This window comes from Chamaea fasciata, unplaced genomic scaffold (genome assembly GCF_029207755.1).
Source record: "Chamaea fasciata isolate MVZ Bird 193981 ecotype frontalis unplaced genomic scaffold, bChaFas1.0.hap1 SCAF_4, whole genome shotgun sequence".
In the NCBI taxonomy this organism is placed as follows: Eukaryota; Metazoa; Chordata; class Aves; order Passeriformes; family Sylviidae; genus Chamaea; species Chamaea fasciata.
In genome coordinates this window covers 53,952,909-53,969,365 of record NW_027094089.1, presented here as the reverse complement: position 1 = coordinate 53,969,365, position 16,457 = coordinate 53,952,909, and the positions used below count along the sequence as shown (strand labels likewise).

Genomic DNA, 16,457 nt, shown 5'->3' with positions numbered 1-16,457 from the left:
TTTTATTTTTTTTCTAAATAAGTGGGACAAATGCAGCTGTTGATGGCTGGCTTTTTTGTTGTTTTGGGGCTTTTCCCCCCCAACGCTCATTTCCTCCGTGGGCTGTGACATAAGGTGGCCAATTATCCGTCATTATGTGATCCCTGAGGTCCCTCCGGACAGATGGTTCTCTGTTACCTCACAACAATGGGAGCCAGCGGGTGCTTGGCACTTGGAAAATGGGACCACCCATTTTTGCTCCTGCTTTGTTTACATCAGTTGGAAAAGCAGCACAAGGAAGGGAGGAGTAGCAAGGTTTTTCTGCAGCAGTGTACTTGCTGCAGTAGAAAATGTGAATTGCTTAGTATGCATCTATCACTGCAACGTGACCTTCAGCTACCTGAGTTGTTAAAAGAAGAGGGTAGTGCTGGCAGAAAGTTGAATTGCTCATTAATTGCTTTGTAATTTAGCTAATTAGTTTTGTCAACGCTGTAGAACGTAAGGGGTGTGGCTGATTATCTTCCTGTGTTTCACCTTTACAAGTGCAAATTACTTAAAAACATCATCATATGTGATGTCTTTTAAAGTAAAACCGTCATGTGTAGTGTCTTTTTGTAAGTAAAATCATCACGTGTGGTGGTGCATGCTGTGGATGGCTGTCAGACATCTGAATCTCTGCTTTCTTAGGCCTATGCGCTTGGCCTGTGGCCTCAGACTGTGCATGTGCCACTGGGACCTTTTCTGAAGTTTGGCAGACATTTTTGGCATTCCTTCTTCTGTGGTGCTCATTCCCAAAGCAGGGCTGCCCAAAAACTCCTATATAAAAGGACTAGCTCTGGATAACTGCAGTGTGAGTGTGTGCAGAAGTGAGTTAAACTGAACAGTATTTACCCTGCAGGGGAGAGCATTATTACTCTGTTAGGAGTGGGCTGGCGAGGGAGATCAGGCTTTTTCCTTTGTGCATGTAGTGGATAAATCCAGGGTCTCTTTCTTTTTTTCTTTGCAGGTAGTGGCCGTGGCAGCAGCAGTTTGCCTCCTCATACCATCATCAATGAATTTCCTGAGTATGGCACTGTAGAGTCAAGCACAGAAGCGTCAGCGGCTCCATCGATGTGCCAGGCTGAGCCTGTAACATGCAGTCCGGAAAGACGGGACAGTCACCACCAGGTCAGGCCTGTTCCTCAGTGTACAGCTCCTGCAGATAATGTGAGGCCTGATGCAGGGGCAGCACAGCTTCACACCTCAGAAGGTGATTTGCAACCTGCAGGTGATCTGCCAGAGATTATGAAAATCTCTCGACAGCTAGAAGCAATAAAGGTGCAAGAAAGAGCAAATACTTCTCTCGATTCAGAGACACAAATGGAAAAAAAGAGTGTTACTGGCAGCCAAAATGTGCAGGCAGCCAAAGAACCAGTTCCAGCAGGCCAAGAAAAACTCTCAGACATGGTTCTTCCATCTGAACGAACAGCTGAGGAAAAAAAGCATTTGATCATGGAGAAAGATCTGGCTTCAATATGGGCTGGAGAAAAGCAGTCCGAATCCTCACAAGCCATAAGTAATAAAGCAGAGGAGGTCCACGCAGCTCAGGAACCAAGCTGTCACAAATCATTTGTGACAAACCTGGAAGCAGTCAGCAGTGTGGAGAGGGGCACACGTTTTGAGGAGTTTTCAGAGTACAGTCAAGGCAAAATGCAAACAGGTCCCGAGAGAAGGCTTGCTAAAGAGGCAGCTGTGAGTAAACATGTAGAATTTCAAGGTGTGGAGATCTTATGGCTGCAAAAAGCTGAGGAGCAGAGAAGAAAGAAGCACTCACTGCTGGACTCTGTGTCTGTGGAGAGGAAGGCATTCCCCAAAACATCCAGCCACCCTGTGTCACCAATGCTCTCCCCAGGCTTGATTGCCTTGCCAGACAGTGCGTGGAGTGAGGTCTGTGAAGACCCAAGGCTGGGACCCACTGCCTCTGGAGCCACTCCTCCAGCACTGCTCGATGAAAGTGGGAAGGATGAAGTTTCTGCAAAGGACAGGAAGAACTGTGGTGAGGAGGAGATGGCTGTGCTTGCAAGAGGCATGGGCAGGTGAGCTGGTCCTAAGAGGGGAGCAGGGGTCAGGCAGGGGTTGTCTTGTCTAGGCATGTGGCCTGTGCCTACCTGTTTAGGAGCTAATGAGAAGCAGCAAATATTTGTCTGCTGCCTGTGGTGTGGTGTTCACAGTAGTGGTTCATAGCTGGTGGTTGGCTAGTGCCTGAAGTTAGTACTGCAATCACTCCACACCATGTTACTGAAGTTTCCTGTCCATCTCAGGTTTTGAAACTTGAAGATCAGAAGTCTTGCTGTTTGCACAGTGATGTCCGTGTGATGAAGCATCTGTACCAGGTGTAGTTGGGATCTGGACATGTCATGTAATTAAATACAGTTGGCATGCAGGCCTGGCCATACAGATTTTCTGGTTTCATTCAGAGTTTGTGCAAGAACAGTGTGAGAACCTCTGAAAGGTTGGATAATAAAGATACTTTATCCAGGGCCATGTACATCATAGGAGGAAAGACATTTTATCCAGGGCCATGTAGATCATAGGAGGATAAATGCTACAATATGTGCTTTCCGTATTATCTATCTATCTATCTATCTATCTATCTATCTATCTATCTATCTATCTATCTACCTGTTTATATCATTTTAGCAGTAGATATTGGAAGAATGGCAATATGCATTTGCATCCTGATTTGCTTTGCATCCTGATGTGCTTGCTTTTCTTTCCTGATGCACATCTCTGATGAAACAAAGGGTTCCACTGGTGTGATCTGAGCAAACCATGCCCACTTTGACCTGGAGAGGTGTTTGCTGCTGAGACAACAAGTTCCCTACAAGGGAGGCTCTCCTGCCTCTGCACCTCTGGATCTGTGGTGTTTTGCTTTGGCTAGTGCATGGGATTACTTGGGGTGGCTACCCTAACCTCTGGCATGTTGAGGAGCCCCACAGTATTTGGTGCAGCAGAGGAGAAAACACTTCAGGGAAATGGTATAGCTTTTCTTGCATCAGCAAGCAGGCTGAGTTTTCTCCCTTCAAATCTCCTCAGGCTCCATATTTTTAATTCCTTGTGCTTCCCTTTGTATTTTGGAGTGATTTCCTTCAGCTTTTTGCTGAAGACCTCAGTCCTAGGACTGCAGAGGTAGCAAATTATCCTTCAGTGGCAGAGGCTCCTTCTGGATACATATCTCCCAACATATGCAGCCTCTGGTATGGCACTGGTGCTTGAATAGATGTTACACATTTTGCTTTCCTCCTTTGCACGTAAGCTGCTGATGTTATCTGTTAGACAATATTAGGCTGTCTCCCAGCCCTCTTCTTTTACCCAGAAAAATGTTTCTTTCTATGTCCCTGGAGAGGGAGATGATGCCAATCATAAATAAAGGTAGTGCAAACAAAAAATAGCATTTTACCTGCAGTGCATAAAGCTGCGTTGACCTTTCTGCTCAGAAAGGTGGAAGGTGAGAAGGGTTGCTCAAAGTCTAAACCTTGCCACCAAGCTGAAATGAGCTGTTTCTGGTTAATTTTCAGGATGGTGGAGGAGGGGGAAGCAGCCACAGGAGGATACGAAGATCTCCTTGGGCAGAGGCACTCTGACGTCTCCACTGATATGTACAGCTCACAGTTTGAAAACATCCTAGACAATGCATCTTTGTACTACAGTGTGGAATCGCTGGAGACATTGTACTCGGAGCCTGATAGCTTTTTCAGCTTTGAGATGCCACTCACTCCCATGATCCAGCAGCGCATGAAGGAGGGTGGACAGTTTTTAGATAGGACATCAGCCTTGGGGCAGACAGATGTCCCTGACGGGGAGGTGAAGAGATGTGGTGAAGGCGTCACCAATGGCTTAAGGGATGCAAGCGAAACACTCTTCAGAGGAGATGTCACAGAAGTCTGTCATCTGGAAAGGTAAAAGTAGCTGGTGAGCTTTCTGTGTGCCTGCTGATTTACCCCAGTCTGCTTACTTCAGTGTACTGTCACAGAGTGTAGTTCTGACTCTTTCAACACTTCAAATTTTCTACAGAGATTAATTCCCGGGGTGACTGCAGGAGAGGAATGAGCCATCCAAACCTGCCATTCATAAGAAGAGTACAAATTTACATTATGAAGGTTTATTTGGCAATGCTGATGTATTGATAAAAGTCTGTCTGGTATTATCACATCTCTGGAGGAGTTAGTTATTGGTTACAAATGAACCTTGTTCGGTTCCAGTTCCTACCTGAATTTATTGGCAGCAGCTTTAGGAGCGGTAACACTTTGTGTACACAAATGAGTTGTCCAAATGCAGTTTGTGATCTGGATGTTAAAGATGTGTCTCTGGGCACAGTGTTTCCTCTCTTGAGGCCAGTGGGAGTATAGAAGGTTACTTCTGCTGGGATGAGATTTTGCTCCCACCACATTCACAGGTCAGCTGCTTCTTGCGTTTGTGCACGTACTTACGGAAAGAGGTGCAAGCATTGTAAAAATGTTAACAATTTCTATTTAGGTTAAAGGGGAGGTGAGAAGACCTATTAAAAGGAAGAGTGATGTGAGAAGCAAAAACTAGGCTGAGTGGTTGGAAAATACTGTACAATTGTAGAAAATCACTTCATGTGCGAACTTTTGTAATAGTGTGCTGTCCGAGGGGGGGGGGGGGGGGTGAAAAGCAGCCATGGACAGAGGGGGAGGTTGAGTTAAAAGCAGTGTGGTGGGGGTGCAACTCACCTGTAAAGTGGTGAAGGACATTGTGAATGACAAAGATGCCTCTGGTCTTCATCCTCCAGGGACAGGATGTTATCTAAGAGTTCTAGGACTGTTCCATTAGATGGGACTAGTCTAGTTTCCTGAGAGTAAGGGTGGGAGATCTTTTATCTGTTTTATTTCTTTTGTTCTAAAATGAAAGAAGTCCTTTGAGCAGAAGTAGTTTTGCCAACTTTATGGATTAAGGTACAGTTTGCTCTTAAAACAACAAGCTGAAGGGCCTTTGAGTTCAAAATATTTTCCCCTCAATCATACAGTAAAAAAAGTTGTTTAAATCTTGGGCATGCATGGTGCCTGTCAATGGGCAATAAGTGACTGCTAATCTGCAATAACCTGTATGGAGCCAGAAACTGAGGTCAGTCCTGAGACTTGCAGCTCCTTACAGCAAAACCAAAGACTGACATAAAACTGGACAGAGGAGAACAAGCAGCATATTCAGATCCTGATTCTGTTACTCCCTAGCTGAAGTATCTAAAAGATACTGTCAAGTAAGGCCCACATTGGCTCATCAAGACAAAAATTACCACAAAGACAAGGTGTGCTTAGGTAAGTCACATCAGGTGCCTGCCTAATGTGGATTTCACTTGGAATTAATTTTAGTTTAGATTTGCAGCCATACTGATAAACCAGCAGTAGATGTTTAAATAGGTTTTTTTTCCTCACCTATTTAAAAAAAAAAACAAGGGAAAAAAGAGTGTTTCTGGTTTGTTAGGGACAAGCCTCAAGGGCTCACCTAAAGTGCCGGTAGAGAATGTCACCACAGCAGGACGGCTAGCCACAAGTATGCCTAACAGAGTAATCCTCCCAGCGATAATCTTATAGCCAACACCACTCTTCCTCCTCCAGTGTTCCAGTATCATGTTGTATTGCACCAGGCGTGTATGTTGTGTGGTGACTGGCAGGCGACTGACAGGTAGTGAGTACTATACTTTGTTGGAGCCAGTGGGGAATCACGGTGTCAGGAGCGCGTGGGTGAGAAGCAGTGTGTGCCTGCTGGGGGCGGCGGGAGGTTTATCGTAGAGGGGTCAAGGCAGTGTGTCGTGGTGATGCTCAGGTGAACCAGAAATAGCCACCTGAGCCCTGGCGGCTCAGGGACTTTGAACGCACGGTTGTGTTGCCTGAAGCAATCCGAGACTTAGGTTTACCCAAGTCTGCCTCTGCGATCCGTGTGTGGCACCTCTGTGCCCGCTGCTGAAGCTCTCGTTTCCTACCGTGCCGAGAGCCTGCAATTGTGCTTGGGGCTGCAGTTCCTCACGCGTAGCGCCTCCCTGCGCTCCACAGCAGCGGAGACACCCTCCGCAGGGGTCCAGCCCTCCCGGAGGAGGAGGGTGGGGGGACAAGCCCTTCGCCCTGCCGTGCCCGGCCCCGCGCGGTGCCGCCGGAGCGCTCCGTGCGCCTTGGCTGGCCAGGGCTTCCGCTCCCGTCGCCCCCCGCCTGGAGGAGAGCGGCGGGAGAAGCCCCTCCCAGGGGGGTGGGGGTTGCTGTGGGGGCTCGGCATGTGGATACTGGCAAGTGGAAAGGGAAGGGGGTGGGTTTCGGGTGCGGGGGATTTGGGAGCGGAGCATAAGAGACACCCCCCCCCCCCCGCCCTTTCCGGAAACGGTACTGCCAACCCGAGGGAGCAAAAACCGAAACCAATCTCGGCATTGCCCTGTGCCGTGGTATTTTGGTTATGTAAAAAGTGACTGGGGAGGGAGCATGCTTCCAAGTACCAGCACTAATTAATGGGTGAGGGGTGTGAAACACGAGCAGTTCTTCTGGCCCAGAGCAGGAGGGGACGGCCGACTCGAGAGCAAAAAGCTGGTGGTTTTGCCCCTGGAAATTGAAAGCCGCGTGCCAATTGGGAAAGGAGGAGCCGGGGCACCCCGTGGCCATGCCGTCCTGAAAGCAGGTAGCTGAGCACCATAGCCCCTTTTGCACCTGTCCAGAGGGATCCAGAGCGTACCTCACACGGGGAATGAGGTTTTGATGCATAAGGACGAGAAAACCTAGCCTCGTAATGAATAAGCGGGAGGGTAACATCCTTCTCCGCTCTTAGGAAATTGCTGGCTTTGGGAGGGGTCAGCTCTGGTATGTGAGGGCCGGTCACATGCCTTCAAAACTGAAAAAGAGGAAAAAAAAGCTATTAGAGGCTTACAGGCTGCAAGTTCATATGAGCTCCTGGGTGTCTGAAGATTCATCCCTGCTGTCCTCCCTGTCAGCTGCTGGCAGTGGTTAAACGCAGTAAGTCCTGGCGAGAGCTGTATGATGGACCTGCCTGCTTTGACAGCCACCTGCAGTGCGTCCTTAGGGTAGGGGGATGTCAGCTGCTCCTGGGTTTAACGTAGAGCAGGCAGGCTTGCTTTTACAAGTAGTCCTTGCTTGGCATAGTTTAGGTGCTCTTTGTGGAGGCGGGATGGATGGGGGACAAGGGCATGCAGCTTGCCTTCCTTTGGGACTCTTCGTGTCTTTGGGGGTGGAGTTTATTCTCTTTCAGGCCTCTGACATAATCTCAGTTGGTTAGAACATGGTGTTAATAATGCCAAAGTTGAGTGTTTGATCCCTGTGTGGGCCATTCACATAACAGTTGGAGTCGATGATCCTTTTGTATGCCTTCCATCTTAGAATATTCTGTCATCCTGTAGCGATTATCCCTCTGAGGGGAAAAAAAAAAATTCTGGAGCTGAAGTCGCCTTAAGTTTCCACAGGAGGGGGTGAGAGAACAGAGGGAGGAGGGGTGGCGTGTGAGGTTTCGGAATGAGCGACAGCCTTGCTGTGTGTCAGGGCACCATGGGATCCTCACGAAATAGGCTGAGCCGCAGGTTACCTGTGTGATGAAGCTTTGTAATGGCAGTAAGGACGTTGCATGTGGGCCGTGTTTTGTTACCTTGTCTCTTTGTTATCCTTGCAGAGGCATGCAATCCCTACTGTCACACCCACGCCCCAGGTGCTGTACTCCTCCCTTCCCATGCCAGTGGCCTGTGTTAAGGCGAGCAAGGCTCAACCTTGCTGTCTGGGAGTTCAGTCTTCCAGACGCAGTAAGGAAATCTGTTTGAAAGCAGCTACCAAGACACTGAGCTTGAGTTTGTGTTGCCTGGACTAGGTGTAACCATTTGCAAATTGATTCAGATTGATGATCCAAGTCAGAGTACAGTGAAGGGGATGTGTTTCCAAAGCAGTAAAGGTATACTTTAGGGGAAAAGGAGTTATCTTTTCTCTGTATACCACAGAAAAAGCATCTGTGTGACTAAGTGTGAAGTGTGAAATTATCTCTATGATGATCTCTATACTTCCTGACTTTAAAGACTGGACTTCTTTTAGTCTTTTCTTTTACTGCATACTTTGCAGCAGGCTTTCCATTCCCCTTGTAGGCTAGAGTCAGAATAAGAAATTTTTAAAAACCCACAAAAAAACCCAACAGAAAACTTGCGGCATTTCTTTTCCTGCCATAAGTGCCTTTTCCTGTTGTCTTGGGAAATATTATCTCTGCTGGCAGGACGTTGCCCAAGATTTTTGTAAATGCAAGAGAAAATAAAAAAATCTGTATTGCAACTCCTAATCCTCAAAAATGCTAAATATTTGCCACCTGCCATCATCTTCAAAGAACTGCTGCTGCTCAGCAAATTCTGCAAGTTCTGTTGTTTTTTTTCTCCTAAAGATGTAAACACAAATTTGGTTGCATATGTATTCAAGAGGGAAAGAAAACAAACTCCCTAAAGCAATCTGGTGATTCTCAGAATAAATTCACAAGAACATAGCCTGAAATTCCCATGGGTACCAGGTTACTTTTAATTGTTGGGGCCTCTTGTAGTAGTTCCCATGGTGGATTTTTTTCTTCTGTGAATAGTCATTTCCAGCAGTTTCTTACTTGGCACTCTGCATATTCCTTCTTTAAGACAATAAATTTTGTTGACAAATCCAGTTTTGATTCCTCTCTCCAGGCTGATTCTCTCAGTCTCTTCCCGGTTTATCAGTACCCGGATGCCAGTTATAATTTTGGTTTTCAGTTTGCACACTGCTATTTTTGTCCAAAGGAGCTTCTTTTTGATTTTTCAGTGTAGTTACAAGACTCAATACTTAGGAATCTAACATGAAACTTTTATATATTCATTTTGTTAGTGTGTCTGGTAGAAGTCTGGTTGAATCTTTTTGCACTTTGAAGATTCACTTAGAGATGCAATTGAATGTTTTCGTTTAGTGTCAAATCTGGTGAGATCCCTATTTTTCTGGATGCGTTTTCACCTTCAGACATGCCTCAGCTCATGGCAGACTGGGCATTAGGACACATAGGTAAGTCAGAACATGATACTTCATATTTGCTGTCAACCAGATGCCCAGGATAAGGAAGTGTATTCAGAAGGATGGCATTGGTTATTGTCCTAGAAAAGCAAATGCATTAAATGCATCTGCAGCTGGTGAGCAAGCAAACAAGCACTGGAGCCCATTTGCTGTCACATGGGCTAATGCATCTGTCAGTTGAGCCACTGCTAACCACAATATACTGGCATTGGTATATGTTGAATACAGGTAAGGAGGAAGTGGCACAATTCACAGAGGGACATTTCTAACACCACTGGCATTTTGACAGCTGAGGATTTGCCTTGTTATTACACAGCCTAGTAACTTCTAAATGTTTTGCTGCACTGTTCACCTTGGTATTCCCTCCACGAAGGTGTCATCACTTTATCAAGGCTCAGGAGATATGCTGTACAGAGTTTGCCTTTGCTCTGGCTAATGAGGTGCTTGGAATACCAGTTTAGTGAGAGTTTGTAAAGCTGCTTCTAGTTCCTAAATAAACTGTTGTTCTGTGGAAAAAAAGGGCTGCTGACTTTTCGCCTCTTCAGTTCCCAGCCTCCTCTGAAAATAAAACAAAACAGAAACCCAGCAGCTCACAGAGACAGAAAACAAAAATAAAAAGTGGAGCAGCTGATCAGTTTGCTACACAAAGCTCCTCAGTATAGAGCTGTCAGCAGCTAAGCTTTTAAGCTGGCATCTGTTGGCACATCTCCATTAAAGTCAAAGCCATTTAGGTCAGGAAGGCTTGATTCACCAAAACTGAGGCGCCTCTGCCAGCTCTGAGCTGGTCCCGAAGTGCAGCCTGCCGTCTCATCCATTAGCCATGACTGACTGCTAGTCAGGCCCCTCTCCATGTTACTGCTGGTTGAGTCTCATCTTCTTCTGTGTGTGTGCTGGGATAGAGAGAGACAGAGCCTGGCAGCTGGCAGGATGGCATAGAGAGGCATGCATGTCTTCAGATGTGATGCAGGAGCAGTGGTGGAGAAGAACAGGGCACAGAGCACACACACTCGTTTCTAGTACAGCTGGGTGAGCTGTGGGTTGGTTAGTAGTTGTTATTTCTTTATCTACAATTCTTTTTGAGGACAGGTGGTTCATTTTGCTGCATGGTTTTAGTGTAAAGCTCCTGTGTGATACCAGTGCCAGTGCTCAAGTGCTTCATCTGCACATTTGCAGGGAAGCCTGAACTGAAAGGTGTGAACACATGTATTTTTATGCATCTGCTTTGCTCCCTGCCAGGAAGGACCAGCTGCCTGGTAAATATGCTCTTCCTGAGCCAGTCTCCCAATAGTTAAACCAAGTCCAAGCATGGGGGGGTGGGGGGGGGGGAAAGTACTCTGCTCTCTTCCCAGTTTTGGTTCTATCCTGGAGGACCCCACAGGATCCTTATAGGGAAGGAGGGTCATGTGGGTGCTGATTTGCAGGGATGGTGGTTCTTGACACCTGGAGCAGGTGGGCCCTGAGGGGAGAGTCTTAGGATTCCTGAAACGTGTAGGGGCTGAGTGTTTTCTGAGCAAGGTCATAGGTGTGCAGTGCATTTGTTGGGTCTGTTTTTTAATTTTTTGGGGGGCAGGTGTATCAGATCCTGAGAATGGGACAGTCCTAATGCTTTCAAGAGACCCGTCTATATGTCTGTGCATGTCAAAAATATCCATTGGAGAGAAATACCCATTGCCTTTGGATACCCCCTGTGGTGAGAACCAGGTTTTCACTTTCTAGGCATGGTGACATTAATGTGATTAGTGTCTCTTTGGAAGCACTAACCCTTGCCATCGCGATATATGAAGCATGAGGTCAAAATGGAATCAAACCTGAAGTATTTTCAGCAAGACATTTGTACTTCAGGTGGCAGCGGGCCAGCATGTCTGTGTAATAAAGTACACACTGTCTCTCGGAAGGGCTGCAATCCTGTCGCTGCATGTGGCAGGACTTCTCGTTCTAATGCTGTGTCCTTAATGACAATTGCATTTGCTGCATACAAGCCTACAGAAATGGTGTTTCCTGAATGCTTTTGCTGCTAGCTCCCTTTTTAACAATCAGTAGGAATTATTTTAATGAAAGAAAAAGACAAATGATTACAGGAAATAAGAGGTTATTTTTGAACAGCAGTATGCGTTTCGTATTTTTTGATCTGAAATTGACTTTGCATATGTGTTTTATTGATAACCAGTAGGGGATTACAGGGATTGTTACTTTTAACTTTGCTCCTTTCTGTGTGATGTGACATGGTTAAAGTACTTTTTAATAGATGCTTAGTGGTTACTCTGGCTTGTAGACACCATCCTTGTTTTGTATGTCCTGGCTGATGCTGTGCTTGTGAGACACCCACTGAATTGAGTTGCAGCAAAGTGCAGCTGTGTCAGTCCTCAAAGAGGGATCTACTTCAAAGCATGTCTTTGGAGAGAATCCATACATAGGACTTCAAAGCTGATTAAACCTTTTGGAGTAAAATAGCACACTGAGTCATCTGCTAGGAAAGGGCATTATTTTTATTTTTTATTATTTTTCTCCCCTTCCTACAGTTGTATCTTGGAAGAGCCCTGGGGCTGAACGTAACTGGCAAGGTAAATCATTGCTTGAAGTGCTTTTGTGCTCACTGTCTCTTGGCCCTGAAGAAGCTGGTTTGGAACTGCAGCAAAGCTGCAGCACAGCCGTTCCCAGCCCATTTGTGTGGTCAGGTCATTTGTACAGGAACTGAGTCATCACATCCCACTGCTGCCGGGATTTCTTCACTTTCTTTAGTAGCGCTGCTCCTTTCAGAGCTCGGATGTTCAAGCAAAACTTTTGAGGTCCTTTTAAACAAAATTCAGGCTGTACCACTGCTTATGTCTGGTCTACTCTGAAATGTAAAAGGATATCATCCACTGAGCAGCCAAATTTCTCTGAAGGGTTGCAGAACAGGGATTTGTTTCCACAGGGCAGGACGTAGAAGGTGAAGTGGAGGACTGGGGGCAGGCACCTGACTGTTTCTGCTTTGTCGTTGCCATGCTTCTGAGGGGCTGTTGAACTAGTATTAGAGCACGCTTCTCATGGACAGACTTGGTGGTTGTGGAGGGTCTGCTGTCCTGGTTCAGAACCAGGAGGAGAAGGTTCGGAGTTAATGCATTTAAAACAACAGGGCTAGCACTGTCCTGCAGTGGGTGATTATTAGCTTCAGTGCGGTTCCCCAGTCGATGCCTTACCCCTGCTGAAAAGAGCGTTGGTTTTGGCCCTAGCTTCAGCATGCCAGAATGTGTCTCCACCCTTCCTTACTTGTAATTATTGCTGTGTTTTGCTCTGATGGGTTTTGCTGGCAAATGCCTGACGCAGCCTGCCTTGGAATAAAGCTGATTTTGAAGACATGCACGTTTATTTAAGAGAAAAGGTTGGTTTTTCTCCTGTTCCATCCTTCTCTCTTTCCAAAAAGTCTGTGAAGGTTCCAGCCCTGTCTTAATCCAAACTCTCCTGCAATTGGTGCAACCAGTGCACTGCCTCCAGACGTATATACCAGATGAATTAGTGCTCCTTGGGGAAGGAACGTAGGCATCCAGGGGAATCCGTGTGCCACAGAGCATATGCTGTGCATCAGTCTGGTAAAAGTGAAAGGCAGTGTCAAGCGGGGGTCACTGAAGTGGCTGTGATGAGGACAGCACTTAGGTTGAGTTGTCACACCGTGCCATTCAGTGTCAACTCTGAACATCACTTCTTTTGTTAGCAGCTAGGCCAATTGCTCCATGCTTTTACTCCATAAAGGAAAATGCTAACATGCATTTCTTCCTTGGAACTAATCAGTGAGTTTTATCTCCATGGATTTGCTACAAAACGAAGAGCATACCAAGGTTTCAGGCATCATAAACTCACATTCAGGCTGAGGTTTCCTCTTGCGGTTGGCTAGGAGGTTGGACCACTGAGATATGAGGTGCCTGTATTGTAACCATTTTGTTACTGGCCTTGCTATGTTTTTTCTAGAAATTGCAGCCAATCTTCAGTCAAACATGGCTGTATATAGTTTCAGTTTTGGAATGGGAGACGGGGACAATAAGTGAATCTAGAATACTCTCAAATAGATCAAGTGTGCTAAGTGCTGAACATGACAAGATTGAGATAGCTTGGCATTGGGAGCTAAATTGCTGTAGAACTGGTCTATAATAGAATAAGTGAAGAAAACAGTATAAAATTCCTAGCAGTTATGGTATAATACAGGAAAGCTGGAAAGCCTGGCAGAGCTTACTGTCTTCAGCTTACATGTTTCATCTGTGAGTTTGGAGAGGTGTCTGCTGCTTTTAGAAAGTATTGCATTTACCACAGCGGCTGCTTATAGAAATCCTGTAATTTCTGCAGGATATGGTGGTTGCAGCCTCTGCATTCCATGTGGATCTGGGGATGCTTTGACAGGAGAAAGGATGCATCAGGAGTCCATTGTTGGGGACAGAAATAACAAGGTCTGTAGACCTGGTTTCTGGTCACAGCTCATGTGCTGTGAGACTAGAGAGGTCTGGAGTTTTTTTGTAGCTTCTGTTTTCTGTGTTTTCTGATAGCAGATAAATGTAAGAGTCTCTGGATAAAAGTCAGCAGCCAGTGCTGGACAAGCAATTACTATTAATATCATTACAAAAACTTTTGGCCTTGAATCTAGGATTAGGGGGAGTATAATCTATTACATTTTTCAGCCTGTGTTCTTCAGTGGAGGTTTCTCATTTCTGTCTGATAAAGAGTAAAGCTGCATGAGAAATCCATGGCTGGCCTTGCTCTGTATCACAAAGCTCTTTCTTGGCACTTGTTTTGATGGTAATGCTGCAGTGGATTCTTTATGTGTAGAAACTGTAGACTGCAGAAGAGAGACCTATTTTCAGCCTTGGTTGCTCTTAGCTCTTGATTAGAATTCGTCATAAGCACTTTACAGACAGAGGCAAGTATTACTGAGTTTAGCAGATTAGTAAACTGAGGCACGATGGGAAAATTATGCACCTGGAAAGTGCTGAAAATAAGAAGAGATGTCAGCCTTTTCCCTGAATAACAGCACTTGGACCCAACTAAAATATCCTTCCCTGAAGGCAGCTTGCACAGGGCATCTGCATTTCCTAAGCCCTCAGTGATATGTGCACTGAGTCTTCAAGCCACCTAAAGCCAGTTGTGTACTGTAGTCTCACTTTAGTGCTAAGAAGTTGCCATTTCCCCTGAATGAGAGGTTTATGTTACAGACAACTGAACTGATTTGACAGCCTTTTTGTACTTCGTACTTTTGTATGAAGTACAAAAAGTACTCGCTTAGTACTTACTTTTTGTACTAGGTACAAAAAGTTCTTACTTAGCCCCCCTTTGTACTAAGTAATAAGCTAATCTACTGTCAGAATTAACAACTGAAATAGCAGAAGGAAGCATCTGTTATTCTTCGATGCATGTATGGGCACCCTCAGTCAGGATGAAGCTTTAAATTGAAGAAGCTGGAAGATAGGGTTTCTTTTGCAGCCCTGCTGACTAGTTTTGGCAAGCAGGGGAAAGAGCACGCCCTCGCTCTTGCTGGGTGTTCCTCCTTCATACCCCAGCCATGACTCTGAGAGGCAAAGCAGATGCTGGGAGCTGTGGTACTGTTAATTTCACTAAGTGGCAGATGCTGGCACTTCCTTTCTTTCTGAACTCGTGGTGATTTGTGGTAAAGTTGACTTTTCGTAGTGCACTGGTTCCTAGCAGGGTACAGATGTATCTTGTCAGCTTTGGCCATCTTTCAGGGCTATAAATACTACTTTTAATAAAGAGCAGTGGTGAAAGAGGATTGTGATTTATAGTGAGGTGAGGCTCTGTGAGTTGGCATGGCTTTTGAAGCAGCATTTGTACATGAAAGACTCCACAGATCGTGTTATTTCACCGGGGTATGCCTTGTTCTTGTCAATTGTTAGAGATGGGAATTTGGAACGAGTCGTGCCAGATTTGAATGGACAAGGTGTTGCTCAGGGCTTGTGTCAGGGTGATCTGTCATTTGGTTTCTTCACAAGTTTGATATAGGCCAAATTTAGAGAATTTCAGACATGGGCTAGTGGTTTTGGATAGGGGTGAGGCGGTATTTTCCACAACGGTGGTGTCAGGATGGGCTTTTTTTCTTTTCTAGGGTAACTGATGGCTAGTAATATTAGTGTTGTTGAAATTGTATTTACGGTATTAATTTCCTACTAAGCATTGAGACTGACTGCCTTTTGTTATAGTACCATTTTATTTATACTGAAATAAATGCAAACCAATGCAAATCCCTAGTTCCTGCAGGAACAGGTTAGATTTCTGTTTTCCCCAAATACTTGATAAAGAAGTTGCACCTACAGAGTAGATGTGGGATATTTCTGATGCTGTAGCAGCACTGAAAGGTTGGAAACAGAGGTAGAATGGGCAAATCTCCATTTCGTACATGTCCTGTTAAACCATGGATGAGAAGAGAAGTAGGAAACAGGTGATGATTTGTGGCACGCAGAATACCAAATATTTTTATTTTAAGCTCACCTTACATGAAAATCTCACCTTTGAGAAGTCAGTAAGTGGCTGGCAGACATTTGAGTGAATGGCTAGACAATTGTTACTGGAGCACAGCAATCAGTTGTTTTAACCATGGCTTGTCAAGTTTGAAAATTACAGTGTTGTGTGAAGCTGTGGTATGTTGTTTAAAGTGCTGTGTGTTCAAAGTCGTTTTAACTCATTCCACTCATATCTGCCTTGTGCATGACCTTTGCTGATCATTCATTAGCCCTGCATAAATGGGGTTTTAGTAGAAAGAATTCCTATGTAGTATAAAAATAAAAATAGAAATGCTGTCAAGTGCACATACACACACATATGCAGAGCTGAGATTTTGCAAAAATTTTCATGCCAGTGTCAGAGAAAAGCTCTTCTAAATTTGAAAGCCTTCCTTTGTGCAGGGGTGTGGGGGGGGGGATGCACTTTTTGGTGTGGTGGGCTCTTGCCTCCCTTGGTGGGAGAAGCAAAGCAGTCACACAGCTCAGCCAGAGCTTCCCTATTGTACTAGAAGTGGGAGGAATCTGTAAGTGCATGATTTATTTGAAGTGGCCTGGGAGTGCCATGCTGAACATCTTGACTTTGAGCAGCTGGTGAGGGAAATAATTGCCACCATGAGGGAGCAGGAGGGAAGCAAGGAGTTCTCCAGGCTGACATGGGTGGTTTGTGTCTCTCATAATCTGAACTGGGTTCCTTGCTCTGAGTCTTGCTTTTTCTGGCAGTGCCTTCCCATGGGATGTCCACTGCTCATGGGCAACACAGAAGCCGCTGAGAGTTCTGGTGATATTATTTTAGATTTAAGGAATTGTGTTGTTTCCAGGACAACTGGGGGAGAATGAGTTCTGACTCAGCTTGGAGTAACTGATCATGCTAGCTTAATCACTTCATTTCCCCTGAAAAATGGTTAATTTCCTCCTTTTAAAGAGGCCTCTTCAAGCCAAGCAAGCAATTGGGTTA

At 45.5% G+C, this 16,457-nt stretch overlaps 1 protein-coding gene across 4 annotated transcripts in view; it reads left to right on the top strand.

The window, feature by feature from the left end:
• The window catches only part of PSD3 (pleckstrin and Sec7 domain containing 3), a 110,427-nt gene that overhangs the window by 24,197 nt on the left and 69,773 nt on the right, over positions 1–16,457 (top strand). The window contains exons 1-3 of one of the 4 annotated variants that reach the window (XM_066181608.1): positions 766–829; positions 986–2,054; positions 3,537–3,917. In XM_066181608.1, the coding sequence (XP_066037705.1) occupies positions 1,090–2,054; positions 3,537–3,917 (1,346 nt within the window). In that variant the 5' untranslated portion in view covers positions 766–829; positions 986–1,089. Of the gene's footprint in view, positions 1–765; positions 830–985; positions 2,055–3,536; positions 3,918–6,349; positions 6,640–6,917; positions 6,972–16,457 lie in introns of those variants that run through there. The other 3 variants (XM_066181607.1, XM_066181609.1, XM_066181610.1) reach the window with 3 other exon arrangements.